We start from the raw sequence: 18,454 nt of genomic DNA on the forward strand, positions 1-18,454 counted from the left end.
TCATTGTCATGCCGGAAGTCGTCAGTCTGCTATGACTTATGCTTAAAAATGAGGACACAATAATGGATAATCATTTTTATTGACAACTATCCAACAAAACATACTGATGGAATATGGGATTACTGTAAAACAAGTATAAAAAAGCATTTTATTATTTGACATTTTCACATATTCCCTTTCAACAATTAGAAATAAGACAATTCCTGTTTCCCTTGGCTCAGGACCATCATGTAATGTCCCCTACATTTTGGCCTCAGCCAATGTGATGGCAGCACCGCCGGCCATATCCTCCCTCTGATTGGTCAGTTTCCTGCAGTGGTAGAAGATGTTGATTGGATGGATGAACGCCAGTAGAGTGAGGAGAGTCAGAGCGATGTTCACCTGAGGAGGAAAGACGACAAAGACAGCCCTATTGAGAGCGTAGCCTTAACCTTACACAAAGTAGGCCAACTGCAAGTTACACGGTTTCTGTGTTATGAGGTTCAACAAAGACAGCCCTTTTGAGAGCGTAGCCTTAACCTTACACAAAGTAGGCCAACTGCAAGTTACACGGTTTCTGTGTTATGAGGTTCAACAAAGACAGCCCTTTTGAGAGCGTAGCCTTAACCTTACACAAAGTAGGCCAACTGCAAGTTACACGGTTTCTGTGTTATGAGGTTCAACAAAGACAGCCCTATTGAGAGCGTAGCCTTAACCTTACACAAAGTAGGCCAACTGCAAGTTACACGGTTTCTGTGTTATGAGGTTCAACAAAGACAGCCCTATTGAGAGCATAGCCTTAACCTTACACAAAGTAGGTCAACTGCAAGTTACACGGTTTCTGTGTTATGAGGTTCAACAAAGACAGCCCTATTGAGAGCGTAGCCTTAACCTTACACAAAGTAGGCCAACTGCAAGTTACACGGTTTCTGTGTTATGAGGTTCAACAAAGACAGTTCAATATTTACTTTGTGGCAAGTACAGCACAGTACATCTACTAATCTCATCCACCCTGTGGTTCTCTCCTGATAGCAACTGATCCTGGGGACGAGGTTAGTCATCTAGTGACTGTATGTATGTATGACCCACTCACATAGAAGGGGTCTCCACCTAGGGCTCCTTTGACCAGGGCGAAACAGGGGTACTGCAGCAGTGACACCACGGCAGACAGAGACATCACCAAACCATACAGCTTCCCAAAGTGGACCCCAGGAAAACTGGTGAGAGAGGGCAGGAAGGAGAAAGACATCACCAAACTAAAGCTTCCCAAAGTGGACCCCAGGAAAACTGGTGAGAGAGGGCTGGAAGGAGAAAGACATCACCAAACCATACAGCTTCCCAAAGTGGACCCCAGGAAAACTTATTTCCTTCCTGTTAGATCTCTCTATTAATGCCACTCTGCCCCAACGATCTGTCTCTATCACTCACGCGATGCTGATGAAGGCTGCGTTGCCTCCGTAGAGGAAGGAGCGGTTGAGGACCTGCAGGATGAAGGTGAGGTACTGGAGAGGGAGGAGAGGCGAGGAGGCGCAGATGGAGAAGAGGAGGCACTGGAGAGAGGTGAGGAAGAGGGAGAGAGAGGAGGAGCTCAGGTCTGCCTCCTTATCTGTTTCTCCTATAGAGGGAGAAGGTGAGAGAAAGGTTGGGTGAGGATGATGATGATGGACACACACACCAGAACCATGGCCATGCTCATGAGGCATGAAATAGGATTAAAATGTATATATTCTAGACTGAAACAGAAGGTAGGCCTACTACCTGGACAAATAAGGATACCCATTTTTGTCTTTAATTGCTTAACATTTAGCTACTTTGTGCTCTATTGAACACCATCCTGTTGTTGCTAAGCTAGAGCCATGTGACCCACCTGGAGCCAGAGGCTTCCCCTTGTGTCTGTCCATGATGAGGCCGTTCCAGGGAGCACAGAGGACCCCACAGAGCTGGGTGAAGGCAAAGGCATTGGTGTACTGACTCACTGAGAGAGAGGGAGAGAAAGTATTTAGATTATTTCAGTGAACCTATGCTTTGGTGTGTGCATGCGTGTGTTCATGTGTGTGGTTTACCCAGGGCTGAGTCGTTGTCGGCCAACCGGTTGAGCATGGGGTTCAGTGTTCCGATGAAGAGGTAGTGTCTCAGCTGCATGACAGACAGCCACACCAGATGCCACAGGAAGAACCACGACTGCACACAGCTCCTGAAACTGGCCACTGAGAGAGAGAGGAGAACATTTGAGTCAATAATAATAATAATAATATATCCCATTTAGCAGACGCTTTTGTCCAAAGCGACTTACAAGTCGGCTGGGGCCACTACTTTTACATATGGGTGGCCCCAGCGGGAATCGAACCCACGGCGCTTGGCGTTGCAAGCGCCATGCTCTACCGACTGAGCCACACAGCACCTTCCATTCCCCAGCCAGATTAAAGATTGTAGTTGGCCAAACGACACCTTTCCCAGAGTCTTCCGACTGCTGCCCATCATCAGGCTGTAGGGGCATGTCGTCGGTCTCAGCTGGCCCCTCCCCCTCCGATGTCATCCCCGTCTCTCGCGTCTTCTCAATCTCCTCTACGTTGTAGCTGTTGGACTTCCCAGGGCTTACGCTGTTGAAAAGGAAGCATCAGAGTATAATGAAATATGTTTTATCATCAGGGTCACCCATCTGATATGAATGGATGGCATTGAGACGAACCTAACAATTCAATACCATTTGTTAAATGCCAAACACTAATAATCATTTAATTTCGTTTTGCATTTATCTATGAACATGTACAGGACTTTTTCCTGCCCAAGTAATCTGAAAGGGAAACACTCCATGGTCTGGAAACCCCCCAGGCCCTATGTGAGTCGTAGTTCTCTAGGTGACAACTACAACCCCCATACATACTATGGCATTATGTATCATAGGGCCTGGTCAGATGAATACTGTCGTATGTGTGGGAGTTGTAGTTCTGACCCATAGGTGAAGCCCTTAGGGAGTGGGTAGGGGATGTGGGTGGGAGTTCTCACCCATAGGTGAAGCCCTCAGGGAGTGGGTAGGGGATGTGGGTGGGAGTTCTCACCCATAGGTGAAGCCCTCAGGGAGTGGGTAGGGGATGTGGGTGGGAGTTCTCACCCATAGGTGAAGCCCTCAGGGAGTGGGTAGTTGGTGTGGGTGGGAGTTCTCACCCATAGGTGAAGCCCTCAGGGAGTGGGTAGGGGATGTGGGTGGGAGTTCTCACCCATAGGTGAAGCCCTCAGGGAGTGGGTAGGGGTGTGGGTGGGAGTTCTCACCCATAGGTGAAGCCCTCAGGGAGTGGGTAGGGGATGTGGGTGGGAGTTCTCACCCATAGGTGAAGCCCTCAGGTAGTGGGTAGGGGATGTGGGTGGGAGTTCTCACCCATAGGTGAAGCCCTCAGGTAGTGGGTAGGGGATGTGGGTGGGAGTTCTCACCCATAGGTGAAGCCCTCAGGGAGTGGGTAGGGGATGTGGGTGGGAGTTCTCACCCATAGGTGAAGCCCTCAGGGAGTGGGTAGGGGATGTGGGTGGGAGTTCTCACCCATAGGTGAAGCCCTCAGGGAGTGGGTAGGGGATGTGGGTGTTGGGCATGAGGAAGAACGTCCTGAGGAGGTGGATGACACTGCAGACAGAGAGAATGAGGAAGGAGGAGCGGAGGGAGACCCCTCCTTCATACATCACCTGAGACAGAGGGAGAGAGAGATGGACAAGCTGAGCCACCAATGGATAGCTATTAAACCACCATGACTACATATAATACAAATATAATCAATATATGGGATATATCTACAATATATACAAATTTAATCAATATATGAGATATATCTACAATATATACAAATATAATCAATATATGGGATATATCTACAATATATACAAATATAATCAATATATGGGATATATCTACAATATATACAAATATAATCAATATATGGGATATATCTACAATATATACAAATATAATCAATATATGGGATATATCTACAATATATACAAATTTAATCAATATATGAGATATATCTACAATATATACAAATATAATCAATATATGGGATATCTACAATATATACAAATATAATCAATATATGGGATATATCTACAATATATACAAATATAATCAATATATGGGATATATCTACAATATATACAAATATAATCAATATATGGGATATATCTACAATATATACAAATATAATCAATATATGGGATATATCTACAATATATACAAATGTAATCAATATATGGGATATATCTACAATATATACAAATATAATCAATATATGGGATATATCTACAATATATACAAATATAATCAATATATGGGATATATCTACAATATATACAAATGTAATCAATATATGGGATATATCTACAATATATACAAATATAATCAATATATGGGATATATCTACAATATATACAAATATAATCAATATATGGGATATATCTACAATATATACAAATATAATCAATATATGGGATATATCTACAATATATACAAATATAATCAATATATGGGATATATCTACAATATATACAAATGTAATCAATATATGGGATATATCTACAATATATACAAATTCATCTGTTTTATACACTTGGCCTTTTTAAGGCAGTTATCTAGTAACCTGACGAGCAGAACATTTTTCTCTCAGAGGCCTCTGTCCTGTAGGCTACAGTATGTGTGCGTTCTGTGATACCTTGATGATGAGGAAGACAGCAGAGGAAGAGTCGAAGGCTCCATTATAGAGGGTGATGATGGTGGAACGATGGGAGCCAAATAGGTTCCCAACCTATGGTAGCAAACAACAGTTCAACAACTGTGGACATTCATCCAAGAAGAATACATCCACCCATATAGTACACAGTATAAATACAGTGTCCATATAGTACACAGTATAAATACAGTATCCATTTAGTATACAGAGAAATACAGTATCCATTTAGTATACAGAGAAATACAGTATCCATTTAGTATACAGAGAAATACAGTATCCATATAGTACACAGTATAAATACAGTATTTACTGAATAAATATCAGTTTTATGTGTCAGACAAAATAGTGTGACATACACCTGTTACACAGACAAAATAGTGTGACATACACCTGTTACACAGATGTAATGAATAGTGTTTGTCCTGTCTGGAGCTGAAACTGAGGAGTCATGGCAAGCTGCTGTACCTGTATGTTTGTGATGAGGAACATTATACCTCCCACTGCGATGAAGGACAGGGCTGGGAACAGCAGCATGGACAGAGCTATGAGAGAGAGACACAGACAGCATAGGCCAAGTTCAGCCTGGATCAATATTTACTCATCCAACATCCAACACTAGGAATGTGCTCTTCCTAATGCTTTTGCAGGTCCCCGTCCCGAGTCCACCTGGTCGTACTGCTGCTCCAGTTTCTGCTGGTCTGCCTGACGTGCTACCTTATCCAGGACCTGCTGTTTCAACCCTCTCTCTCCTTCTCCCGGTGTCTCTCTCTCTTGACCTCTCTCTCTCCTTCTCCCGGTGTCTCTCTCTCTCGACCTCTCTCTCTCCTTCTCCCGGTATCTCTCGATCTCTCTCTCACTCCTTCTCCCAGTGTCCCTCTCTCTCTCCTTCTCCCGGTGTCCCTCTCTCTCGACCTCTCTCTCTCCTTCTCCCGGTGTCTCTCGATCTCTCTCTCACTCCTTCTCCCAGTGTCCCTCTCTCTCGACCTCTCTCTCTCCTTCTCCCGGTGTCCCTCTCTCTCGACCTCTCTCTCTCCTTCTCCCGGTGTCCCTCTCTCTCTCCTTCTCCCGGTGTCTCTCTCTCGACCTCTCTCTCTCCTTCTCCCAGTGTCTCTCTCTCTCGACCCTCTCTCTCCTTCTCCCGGTGTCCCTCTCTCTCGACCTCTCTCTCTCCTTCTCCCGGTGTCCCTCTCTCTCTCCTTCTCCCGGTGTCTCTCTCTCTCGACCTCTCTCTCTCCTTCTCCCGGTGTCTGTCTCTCTCGACCTCTCTCTCTCCTTCTCCCGGTGTCTCTCTCTCTCGACCTCTCTCTCACCTTCTCCCGGTGTCTCTCTCTCTCGACCTCTCTCTCCTTCTCCCGGTGTCTCTCTCTCTCGACCTCTCTCTCTCCTTCTCCCGGTGTCTCTCTCTCTCGATCTCTGAATGCTCGGCAATGAAAAGCCAACTGACACTTACTCCTGAGGTGCTGACCTGCTGCACCCTCTACAACCACTGTGATTATTATTTGACCCTGCTGGTCATCTATGAACGTTCGAACATCTTGAAGAACGATCTGGCCTTAATGGCCATGTACTCTTATAATTTCCACCGGGAACAGCCAGAGCCTGGTTCCTCTCTAGGTTTTGGGCTTTCTATGGAGTTTTTCCTAGCCACTGTGCTTCTACATCTGCAGTGCTTGCTGTTTAGGGTTTTAGACTGGGTTTCCTTACAAGCCCTTTGTGTCATCTGCTGATGTAAATAGAGCTTTAGAAATACATTTGATTGATTGTCTTTGTTCATTTATCAAATACACGAACACCAAGAGCTGTTCTGATTGAATAACAACCGTTCTACTGTGCAGTCTATGTTCACCTGAACTGGAGAAGGCAACCATCAGTGTACCAGTGGTGTAGAGACATCTGAGGGGAATACAGAGCAGAGGTGGATATAGAGGTGTCACACAGTGGGTTATGGTCTGTTAAACTTTAGTCGTGACACATTTCTCAGTGGGTCAGAAGACAACCTCAATAACCGTGTAGAACTAAGATTAAAATATGCACACACATTCTACAACAACAATGACTGAGTAAACCAGGACTGGACCCTCACCTTCCCACCCCCTTTAGACTCAGTGACTCTCTCTGGTCTAGGCGACGGTCTAGGTATAAACTGCCTACACACATTCTACAACAACAATGACTGAGTAAACCAGGAATGGACCCTCACCTTCCCACCCCCTTTAGACTCAGTGACTCTCTCTGGTCTCGCCGACGGTCTAGGTATAAACTTACTGAAGACTTGTAATTTATTGACTATGTGTAAATAAAACTCTGAGGATGTCCTGGAAATACTGGTCAGAGGTCAGGACCTCGTTATACTCTTTAAATGTTGACATTGTAAGAATTATTTGCAATGGATATGCCATACATCACATTGTATATGGGTATATTGCCATCCTTACCTGACCAGGGCAGGAAAAACTATGGGCCCTAGCAATGAAGCCTGGATTTCTGTAGTTGAAAAAAAGACTCACATTCCCAGAAGCCTCGTTGCCATGGTGCCGAAGCGGTCGAAGATGAATCCGTTGGGAAGCGTGAGGAAGTTGTTCATAAAGGAGGTGACGGTGAAGACCAGAGAGAATTGTGCATCCTGTCCACTACAGTCTGAGAGAGATGGAGGGATGGGGAGAGAGATTAGAGATGATGAAGACCAGAGAGAACTGTACATCATGTCCACTACAGTCTGAGAGAGATGGAGGGATGGGGAGAGAGATTAGAGATGATGAAGACCAGAGAGAACTGTGCATCATGTCCACTACAGTCTGAGAGAGATGGAGGGATGGGGAGAGAGATTAGAGATGATGAAGACCAGAGAGAACTGTGCATCATGTCCACTACAGTCTGAGAGAGATGGAGGGATGGGGAGAGAGATTAGAGATGATGAAGACCAGAGAGAACTGTGCATCATGTCCACTACAGTCTGAGAGATGGAGGGATGGGGAGAGAGATTAGAGATGATGAAGACCAGAGAGAACTGTGCATCATGTCCACTACAGTCTGAGAGAGATGGAGGGATGGGGAGAGAGATTAGAGATGATGAAGACCAGAGAGAACTGTGCATCATGTCCACTACAGTCAGAGAGATGGAGGGATGGGGAGAGAGATTAGAGATGATGAAGACCAGAGAGAACTGTGCATCATGTCCACTACAGTCTGAGAGAGATGGAGGGATGGGGAGAGAGATTAGAGATGATGAAGACCAGGGAGAACTGTGCATCATGTCCACTACAGTCAGAGAGAGATGGAGGGATGGGGAGAGAGATTAGAGATGATGAAGACCAGAGAGAACTGTGCATCATGTCCACTACAGTCTGAGAGATGGAGGGATGGGGAGAGAGATTAGAGATGATGAAGACCAGAGAGAACTGTGCATCATGTCCACTACAGTCAGAGAGATGGAGGGATGGGGAGAGAGATTAGAGATGATGAAGACCAGAGAGAACTGTGCATCATGTCCACTACAGTCTGAGAGAGATGGAGGGATGGGGAGAGAGATTAGAGATGATGAAGACCAGGGAGAACTGTGCATCATGTCCACTACAGTCAGAGAGAGATGGAGGGATGGGGAGAGAGATTAGAGATGATGAAGACCAGAGAGAACTGTGCATCATGTCCACTACAGTCTGAGAGATGGAGGGATGGGGAGAGAGATTAGAGATGATGAAGACCAGAGAGAGATGGAGGGATGGGGAGAGAGATTAGAGATGATGAAGACCAGAGAGAACTGTGCATCATGTCCACTACAGTCAGAGAGATGGAGGGATGGGGAGAGAGATTAGAGATGATGAAGACCAGGGAGAACTGTGCATCATGTCCACTACAGTCAGAGAGAGAGATGGAGGGATGGGGAGAGAGATTAGAGATGATGAAGACCAGAGAGATGGAGGGAGAACTGTGCATCATGTCCACTACAGTCAGAGAGATGGAGGGATGGGGAGAGAGATTAGAGATGATGAAGACCAGGGAGAATGCATCATGAGGAGATGGGGATGGGGAGAGAGAGAGGATGGAGGGATGGGGGAGAGAGATTAGAGATGATGAAGACCAGAGAGAACTGTGCATCATGTCCACTACAGTCAGAGAGAGAGATGGAGGGATGGGGAGAGAGATTAGAGATGATGAAGACCAGAGAGAACTGTGCATCATGTCCACTACAGTCAGAGAGAGAGATGGAGGGATGGGGAGAGAGATTAGAGATGATGAAGACCAGAGAGAATTGTGCATCCTGTCCACTACAGTCTGAGAGATGGAGGGATGGGGAGAGAGATTAGAGATGATGAAGACCAGAGAGAGATGGAGGGATGGGGAGAGAGATTAGAGATGATGAAGACCAGAGAGAACTGTGCATCATGTCCACTACAGTCTGAGAGAGATGGAGGGATGGGGAGAGAGATTAGAGATGATGAAGACCAGGGAGAACTGTGCATCATGTCCACTACAGTCTGAGAGAGATGGAGGGATGGGGAGAGAGATTAGAGATGATGAAGACCAGAGAGAACTGTGCATCATGTCCACTACAGTCAGAGAGATGGAGGGATGGGGAGAGAGATTAGAGATGATGAAGACCAGAGATAACTGTGCATCCTGTCCACTACAGTCAGAGAGATGGAGGGATGGGGAGAGAGATTAGAGATGATGAAGACCAGAGATAACTGTGCATCATGTCCACTACAGTCAGAGAGATGGAGGGATGGGGAGAGAGATTAGAGATGATGAAGACCAGGGAGAACTGTGCATCATGTCCACTACAGTCTGAGAGAGAGATGGAGGGATGGGGAGAGAGATTAGAGATGATGAAGACCAGGGAGAACTGTGAATCATGTCCACTACAGTCTGAGAGAGAGATGGAGGGATGGGGAGAGAGATTAGAGATGATGAAGACCAGGGAGAACTGTGCATCATGTCCACTACAGTCTGAGAGAGAGATGGAGGGATGGGGAGAGAGATTAGAGATGATGAAGACCAGGGAGAACTGTGCATCATGTCCACTACAGTCTGAGAGAGAGATGGAGGGATGGGGAGAGAGATTAGAGATGATGAAGACCAGGGAGAACTGTGCATCATGTCCACTACAGTCAGAGAGATGGAGGGATGGGGAGAGAGATTAGAGATGATGAAGACCAGAGAGAACTGTGCATCATGTCCACTACAGTCAGAGAGAGATGGAGGGATGGGGAGAGAGATTAGAGATGATGAAGACCAGAGAGAACTGTGCATCTTGTCCACTACAGTCAGAGAGATGGAGGGATGGGGAGAGATTAGAGATGATGAAGACCAGAGAGAACTGTGCATCATGTCCACTACAGTCAGAGAGAGAGATGGAGGGATGGGGAGAGAGATTAGAGATGATGAAGACCAGAGAGAACTGTGCATCATGTCCACTACAGTCTGAGAGAGATGGAGGGATGGGGAGAGAGATTAGAGATGATGAAGACCAGAGAGAACTGTGCATCATGTCCACTACAGTCAGAGAGAGAGATGGAGGGATGGGGAGAGAGATTAGAGATGATGAAGACCAGGGAGAACTGTGCATCCTCTCCACTACAGTCTGAGAGAGATGGAGGGATGGGGAGAGAGATTAGAGATGATGAAGACCAGGGAGAACTGTGCATCCTCTCCACTACAGTCAGAGAGATGGAGGGATGGGGAGAGAGATTAGAGATGATGAAGACCAGAGAGAACTGTGCATCATGTCCACTACAGTCAGAGAGATGGAGGGATGGGGAGAGAGATTAGAGATGATGAAGACCAGGGAGAACTGTGCATCATGTCCACTACAGTCTGAGAGATGGAGGGATGGGGAGAGAGATTAGAGATGATGAAGACCAGAGAGAACTGTGCATCATGTCCACTACAGTCTGAGAGATGGAGGGATGGGGAGAGAGATTAGAGATGATGAAGACCAGAGAGAACTGTGCATCATGTCCACTACAGTCAGAGAGAGAGATGGAGGGATGGGGAGAGAGATTAGAGATGATGAAGACCAGAGAGAACTGTGCATCATGTCCACTACAGTCAGAGAGAGATGGAGGGATGGGGAGAGAGATTAGAGATGATGAAGACCAGGGAGAACTGTGCATCTTGTCCACTACAGTCTGAGAGATGGAGGGATGGGGAGAGAGATTAGAGATGATGAAGACCAGAGAGAACTGTGCATCATGTCCACTACAGTCTGAGAGATGGAGGGATGGGGAGAGAGATTAGAGATGATGAAGACCAGAGAGAACTGTGCATCTTGTCCACTACAGTCTGAGAGATGGAGGGATGGGGAGAGAGATTAGAGATGATGAAGACCAGGGAGAACTGTGCATCTTGTCCACTACAGTCTGAGAGATGGAGGGATGGGGAGAGAGATTAGAGATGATGAAGACCAGAGAGAACTGTGCATCATGTCCACTACAGTCAGAGAGAGATGGAGGGATGGGGAGAGAGATTAGAGATGATGAAGACCAGAGAGAACTGTGCATCTTGTCCACTACAGTCAGAGAGAGATGGAGGGATGGGGAGAGAGATTAGAGATGATGAAGACCAGAGAGAACTGTGCATCATGTCCACTACAGTCAGAGAGATGGAGGGATGGGGAGAGAGATTAGAGATGATGAAGACCAGAGAGAACTGTGCATCATGTCCACTACAGTCAGAGAGAGAGATGGAGGGATGGGGAGAGAGATTAGAGATGATGAAGACCAGAGATAACTGTGCATCATGTCCACTACAGTCTGAGAGAGATGGAGGGATGGGGAGAGAGATTAGAGATGATGAAGACCAGAGAGAACTGTGCATATTCTCCACTACAGTCTGAGAGAGAGATGGAGGGATGGGGAGAGAGATTAGAGATGATGAAGACCAGGGAGAACTGTGCATATTCTCCACTACAGTCTGAGAGAGAGATGATGAAGACCAGAGAGAACTGTGCATATTCTCCACTACAGTCTGAGAGAGAGATGGAGGGATGGGGAGAGAGATTAGAGATGATGAAGACCAGGGAGAACTGTGCATCATGTCCACTACAGTCAGAGAGAGATGGAGGGATGGGGAGAGAGATTAGAGATGATGAAGACCAGAGAGAACTGTGCATCATGTCCACTACAGTCAGAGAGAGAGATGGAGGGATGGGGAGAGAGATTAGAGATGATGAAGACCAGAGAGAACTGTGCATCATGTCCACTACAGTCTGAGAGAGATGGAGGGATGGGGAGAGAGATTAGAGATGATGAAGACCAGGGAGAACTGTGCATCATGTCCACTACAGTCAGAGAGATGGATGGATGAGGAGGGAGAGTGTGGGGGAGGGGGATGGGGCAGAGAGAGAGATGAATATAGAGAGAAGTAGAGATCCAGGTCATTCAGTTTTCTAGTATGAACTCCTCAGCTGTGCTTCGTATTCTATTATATTCCAATCTATACTATTGTATTCTATGTCATATTGAACTGAATAGCATTGAACTACTCACCTGTTTCCACTGTACTGTTGGGTCCAGTAGTCAGATTGACACACAGGTCAGTGAAGTATCCATCTGTCTTCAGGACGAAGACCAGCGATGCCCAGCCGAAGACCACGCCGGCAAAACACAGACACTCCACCAGCCCTGTGGCCAGGGTCAGCCTGTACCGCAACCCCACTCCCCCCCCACCGCATCCCAGCATCCTCCCTGATTAACAGGCTGGCTGACTGGCTGGCTAGCTACCTGCCTGGCTGACTGAGTCCTTGCTCTGACTGGCTGGCTGGCTGACCGACTGATAGCTACCTGCCTGGCTGACTCCCTGCTCTGATTGGCTGGCTGACCGACTGATAGCTACCTGCCTGGCTGACTCCCTGCTCTGACTGGCTGCCTGTTTAACTGTCACTCAAAGGACTGTTCTTGTTGTCTTATTACTGTGGGGTTTATTGGGTCACTGTATTCAGAGACCCTTTTTTCTATCCTCTGACTCCTCTTAATTTTTCTATACGCCCTCCCTCTCTCTCTCTCTCTCCCTCGCTCTCTCTCTCTCCCTCGCGCTCTCTCTCCCTCGCGCTCTCTCTCCCTCTCTCTCTCTCTCCCTCGCTCTCTCTCTCCCTCTCTCTCTCTCTCTCTCTCCCTCGCTCTCTCTCTCCCTCTCGCTCTCTCTCTCCCTCGCGCTCTGTCTCTCCCTCGCTCTCTCTCTCTCCCTCTCTCTCTCTCTCCCTCGCTCTCTCTCTCCCTCTCGCTCTCTCTGTCCCTCGCGCTCTGTCTCTCCCTCGCTCTCTCTCTCTCCCTCTCTCTCTCTCTCTCTCTCTCTCTCTCCCTCTCTATCCCTCTTGATAGTTGTTTTGAGTATTAGAGAGTGTCTGGCTGAAAAGTAGTTGTATCACTAGAGAGAACTGCTGGGTGGGAGAGATAAGGCGTTGCATTCCAATTCAAACTGCACTTATCAGAAAATATACGGGTTAACTCCCCTTCTCAACAAGTTCTTTAAAATGTATTTTTTAGGATAGAAGACTGTGTTACTCTGGATAAGAGCCTCTGCTAAATGACCTAAATGTAGAAGAACAGTAGACTGTCTATAGAATGACTTGCAGTATCAGAAGAAGTTACAGATAACACATTTTATGACACATTTCAAACAACTCTTTCTTGAAGTGGTAGTGGTGGCCGCAGTAGAATTTGAGTTCATGGCACACGAACACGAGTTGTCATAATAGTAGGCCTAGTGGTTAAACCCACGAGGAGTGTGACGTTTCTCAACCTGCAGTGTAAACTGATGAAAGTTTGCTCTAATAGCCCCTCTGTCTGTAGATGTGTTTCTCTTCCTCTTTCTTTCTCACTTCCTCTCCTTTCGGGCCCACTTTGTGTTTATTTCCCTCTCTTTTCTTCAGTGTGTAACTCATGACTTTTGTTCATTCCTTTGTTGCCATTTCATAAATGATCCTGTCATTTGCTTTGAGAGAGAGGCGATTGTTCATCTTCCCCCTAAAATATACAAGTAAAGAGGCATCACAACACGTGGCAAGTGTAATAATGCAATAACAATTAATAATACATAGTGCACATCAAACACTTTAAGGATAAATAATTATAATACAATAATACAGCCTACATTACAGTGCGGGAAGACTACAGACGACACAGTACACTCGCCATATAACGGTAAACCACATCAGATTAGCTACAGACTAATCCGCCATGCGGTCATTGCATTACTGTGTTTTCTTTGCGCGCAATCTGTAGTATGGTGCCAAAACGCCTAACAATAGACAGTAAAATAGTTCGGTTATAGCGGGACGTTGACCAGTATACGACACAGTGCTGTCATAAAACAATAAAAACGTGTATGGCTATGGTAGAGCAACTTTTATGACCATTATTACACTGGCCACAGTTCAACCATGCAGCATTGATCATAAATCGTAGGCTATGAAAACGATGCCATACATAGGCTGTAGCCTATACATTCAGATATTAGCCTATATACCAGCCACTCACCTTGTTTAATGATCCCACTTAGTTCAATGTCGATCCTCTTGTTGATTTCACTTAGTTCAATGTCGATCCTCTTGTTGATTTGTGGTCGAACTCTAAACAGAACTCGTCATTACGCGCAGGCGCCGCGATGTGCCTGTCCATTCGCTGTCTGTCTTTCCACCTGCGCTGCATGGTGCACGCGACGCAAGCGTTGGCCAGGCATTGGGGACTTGGCTAAATGACCATGTTGGAACCATGGCCATGGACCAAAATATGGTGGTGAGCGGTGAGTTGTCTCCAGTTGCTTATATCTAATTATCAACTGGGTGGTAGAGCCCTGAGTGCTAATTTGCTGAAAGCCATGGTATATTAGACATATACCAGGGGTATGACAAAACATGCATTTTTCCTGTTCTAATTACACTTGTAACCAGTTTATAACAGCAATAAGGCACCTCGGGGGTTTGGCCAATATACCACGGCTAGGGGCTGTGTCCAGACACTCCGTGTTGTGCCTAAGAACAGCTCTGTGTGGGATTTCTGATGATAATGTCATTAATTGTAAAATGGAAATACAAACTTGGAATATTATTTGACAGCAATAATAAAATACATCTTCTGGAATTAAAAAGTAACTTGACCAATGAAAGCAGCTATCTCAACCATCAGCATTTTACTCAGAAACTGCCTAGCAACACAGCAGGCTACAATAAAGGCCAATCCACAGAACAGAAGTCTACTGTATGTATTGAACTCTTGAATTTACGTGGAATCCCCCCTTTTAAAACTGGTTCAAGTCTTTCCACATAAAACTTTAGATCATATGTAAAACAAGAAGTCAATTACATCACACACACAGGGCACTTCCATCACGTGTGTGTCTTCATGTGAGCTCGGAGGTGTGCGCCATGCGAGAAGTGGCGTCCACATAGTGTGCAGGCCAAGGGTCGGACCCCCGTGTGCAGCAGTTCATGTCTCCTCAGGTGACTGGGTCTGATGAAGCTCCGCCCACACATGGAACAGTGATGCGTCCTCTCTCTCGTGTGGTTGAGGGCGTGCCGCTTAAGGCAGCTGATGTAGGGGAAACCCTTCCCACAATGCTTGCATACGAACCTCCCCTCCTTCTCTTTACTGAGGGGAGCTCGAATTCTGACAGTCCCACCATTTCCTCTTTGGTCTCCATGGTGACCAGGCATGAAGGTGACAACAGAGTTTTTCCCCGGGAACGATGCGTAATCCTCTGTGGTCGTTGTCAAGGAGGAAGTGTGTTGTTGTAGTTGGTTTTCTGACGAGTAGGTGAAAAATAGACCAGAGGTGTCTGTGTAGCCACCGTACCCCAGGTTCAGTGCTGCATACTCGGGGTACGTTTGGCCCAGATCCCCCTGGTCGACCTCCAGGCCTGGTTCTCCTCCCGGTAGTGGGTTGAGGTCTGGACATGGGCTCTCTGGCTCCCTCTTGAGGCAGATCTCAACTACTACAGGCTGTTCCTGGTCAAGGCAGTGAGAGCTGCTACTGAGGTCATGGTCCAGAGTTCTATGTTCCAGTTCTATGTGGTGTCCCATAGTTCTATGTTCCTGTTCTATGTGGTGTCCCATAGTTCTATGTTCCACTTCTATGTTGTGTTCCATAGAGTCAGTGAGCTCATCTCTACCCCCTGGTGGTGTACTCTGGAACCCCCAGTCCTCCTCAAAACTGCTCTGATCAGTGGGATGCGGTTGCCGGGCGACCAGTGGAGTGGTGGAACGCTCAGGAGCTTACATGTAGGAGAGGGGACAACAGGGGATAGAGAACAGAAGGCAATGTCATCATCATCATCCTCACCACCACAATCATCATCATCACTATCAACATGCAATATTGCATTTTGCTGGCTGGATGTTTGAATTTGGCCTCTCTTCCTCCCTCATTTCATTTAAGCTCTTTCCTTCTCTCTCGGTAGCTTGGTTTCCATCCAATTTAATGTCAATATTCTCAAATCTGCATACGAAAATATGTACATTTTCCCACCAGCGGTGTGTTTCCACCAAACGGACTTGTTGCGGATAAAAAACAGGAACTCAGTCTGGCTTTCAACTGAACAGTAGAAGGCACAAGGTGCAACTTCTAAATTGGGTAGTACATTATCAGTTCCTCTTGTCATGTCAGTCATTGTGTAGCAGTATAACTTTAGACCGTCCCTCGCCCTTACCCGGGCGCGAACCAGGGACCCTCTGCACACATCAACAACAGTCACCCACGAAGCATCGTTACCCATCGCTCCACAGAAGCCGCGGCCCTTGCAGAGCAAGGGGAACCACTACTTCAAGGTCTCAGAGCAAGTGACGTCACCGATTGAAACGCTAACGAGCCGTTTCACATCCGTTACACTTGCACACCTTAGAGAGCTATTTATAACTTGTCAGAAACGTCCAGATCAACTAAACATTTTTTTTGCTAGGTTTTTTAGCCCATAGATTTTGTTGAGTCACTCAAATATCACATGAATACACATTAGACATGGCAAAATGTAAAGAATTGCAAGAAAATTACCTTTAAAAACAGCAAAATATTCTCTGCACCCCATTACAAAATGTGTAGAATTGCTGGAAATAAACTTTAAACCTAAATGATTATGGAGCTAGAATATTTGTCAAACGGCAGTCAAGCATCCCCAGAATCAGACCAATGATATTAATCAGAAAGGAGCAGCACCACCCTGAAGTTCATCATGTTATTTCATCTGTAGCCTAATAAACTGCATGATTTCCCGAGTCGTAGTGGGAGTACACACACACACAACATATCATCACGTGACTCCAAGTTCACCTCGATAAAACGGTTATAATTTCAATATTGGCGCAGAGGCGTTTCAATACCCATTTCTCGCATAATTCATTTTACAGACAAAAAGGTCCCACCATGTCGAATGAACAAATGATCGGTTGGCATTTAGAAAATTGTACCGAAACGTCCCGTTTCCATCCATCGTGATAAAATAAAGTTCGGTATGACTTTCCTTGTATAAAAACTGTGGATAGAAACGTGGTTCGTCTCTCTCACCATTCATCCTCAGTTCATTTGGAGCACCACATTCCCCTGGGCCGTCCTCCAGTCTCTCTTGTTTGATGGTAACAGGTTCAGCCGTCTTGTCTGTTACAGTGGTCTGTTAACGGACAGACGGTGATAGTGTGATCAATGCATTGTTAATGGAAGGCGAATTACATAAACACTTACTTGTATGTATGCCTGTGTAATGCATTAATACCTTTACCCTATGAGCCTGTTTTTGACAATGTTTTATCAATCCTTATGTAAATTATTAGACCTTATAATTCAGCTGTAAATAATATCAATGCCATGCCCACGATTAACTATTTTACTGCTGATAAAACAAAAAAGTGTAATGTGCGGCTACACTACCTCGTCCGTTCTTAGTCCCGCCCGCGCCGCGGGTCCATGACTCCACTCGCTGCTGCAACCCTGCTGCGTAAAGACTGGGTCGGGCTTGTGTTCTCTGTTGGTTTCTACATGGAAAGAGAAGGGGCCACATTACTTCATTTTCGACTATCGATTTTAAATCACCAAGCATTTAAAATGAAATACATAAACACGTACGGGGCGTGTGGTGCGGTAGGGAACCCCCGTTCCAAAGTCTCTCGCGCAGCACAGCGCCAACTCCGTCCCCACCGTGTTCAATCGTAGATGTCCTTTTCCGGTGTCGGTTTTCAACTACTTTCAGCTTTTTCATCAGGATTTCGTTATCGTGTTTTTTCCGTGACAGTTCTCCACGTAAAAACGCGGAGTACTCGTCCACCAGTTTGGTTATCTCCGCCATGGCGGCGGTGGATAGAGCTTCCATGATGGACGACAACTGCGTCTGAAACATTACGGTCTCCGACATTCTAGCTAGGATAGCCTAGCTAGCTAGATATCAATAATGGCAATTTTTAAAGGGGAAAAAAGCGATATTGAATTGTAATATGTTTAAACACCGTGGCCTGTAAGTGGACACCTGGTTGGGTAGTTTAAACCCCAGATCATAGCGGTTAACAAATCCCTGTTCCTGTGTCTACAATAATAATGCAACATGACGTGGTGACGTCTCATTCAATTTACCGTAAGTACATGAGAGTTGCATGAGAATTTGGGTTTTTATTTATTTAACCTTTATTTAACTAGGCAAGTCAGTTAGGAACAAATTATTATTTACAATGACGGCCTACCCCGGGCAAACCCTCCCCTAACCCAGAGGACGCTGGGCCAACTGTGCATCGCCCTATGGGACTCCCGATCACGGCCGGTTGTGATACATCCCGGGATCAAACCAGG

At 46.1% G+C, this 18,454-nt stretch overlaps 1 protein-coding gene across 3 annotated transcripts; it reads right to left on the reverse strand.

The window, feature by feature from the left end:
* Positions 1–60: 60 nt before the first annotated feature.
* LOC135537903 (equilibrative nucleobase transporter 1-like) lies at positions 61–18,423 on the reverse strand. Of its 3 annotated transcripts, XM_064963912.1 has the most exons (13): positions 14,168–14,312; positions 12,179–13,654; positions 7,199–7,328; positions 6,538–6,584; positions 5,157–5,233; positions 4,674–4,766; positions 3,515–3,654; positions 2,428–2,579; positions 2,043–2,186; positions 1,847–1,954; positions 1,408–1,594; positions 1,073–1,196; positions 61–381 (listed from the first exon to the last, which is right to left on the reverse strand). In XM_064963912.1, exons 2-13 carry the CDS (start codon positions 12,369–12,371, stop codon positions 241–243), a joined length of 1,536 nt encoding a protein of 511 aa, XP_064819984.1. In that variant the 5' UTR covers positions 12,372–13,654; positions 14,168–14,312; the 3' UTR covers positions 61–240. The 3 variants fall into 3 exon arrangements, 2 of the variants coding, with proteins under 2 accessions (XP_064819984.1, XP_064819985.1); XM_064963913.1 differs by lacking the exons at positions 61–381; positions 1,073–1,196 and adding an exon at positions 1,203–1,338 and having other exon boundaries at positions 14,168–14,322; XR_010455296.1 differs by lacking the exons at positions 61–381; positions 1,073–1,196; positions 1,408–1,594; ... (6 more) ...; positions 6,538–6,584; positions 7,199–7,328 and adding exons at positions 17,186–17,288; positions 17,546–17,649; positions 17,741–18,423 and having other exon boundaries at positions 13,276–13,654; positions 14,168–15,899.
* Positions 18,424–18,454: the final 31 nt, after the last annotated feature.

This window comes from Oncorhynchus masou, unplaced genomic scaffold (assembly GCF_036934945.1).
Source record: "Oncorhynchus masou masou isolate Uvic2021 unplaced genomic scaffold, UVic_Omas_1.1 unplaced_scaffold_871, whole genome shotgun sequence".
NCBI classification, from domain to species: domain Eukaryota; kingdom Metazoa; phylum Chordata; class Actinopteri; order Salmoniformes; family Salmonidae; genus Oncorhynchus; species Oncorhynchus masou.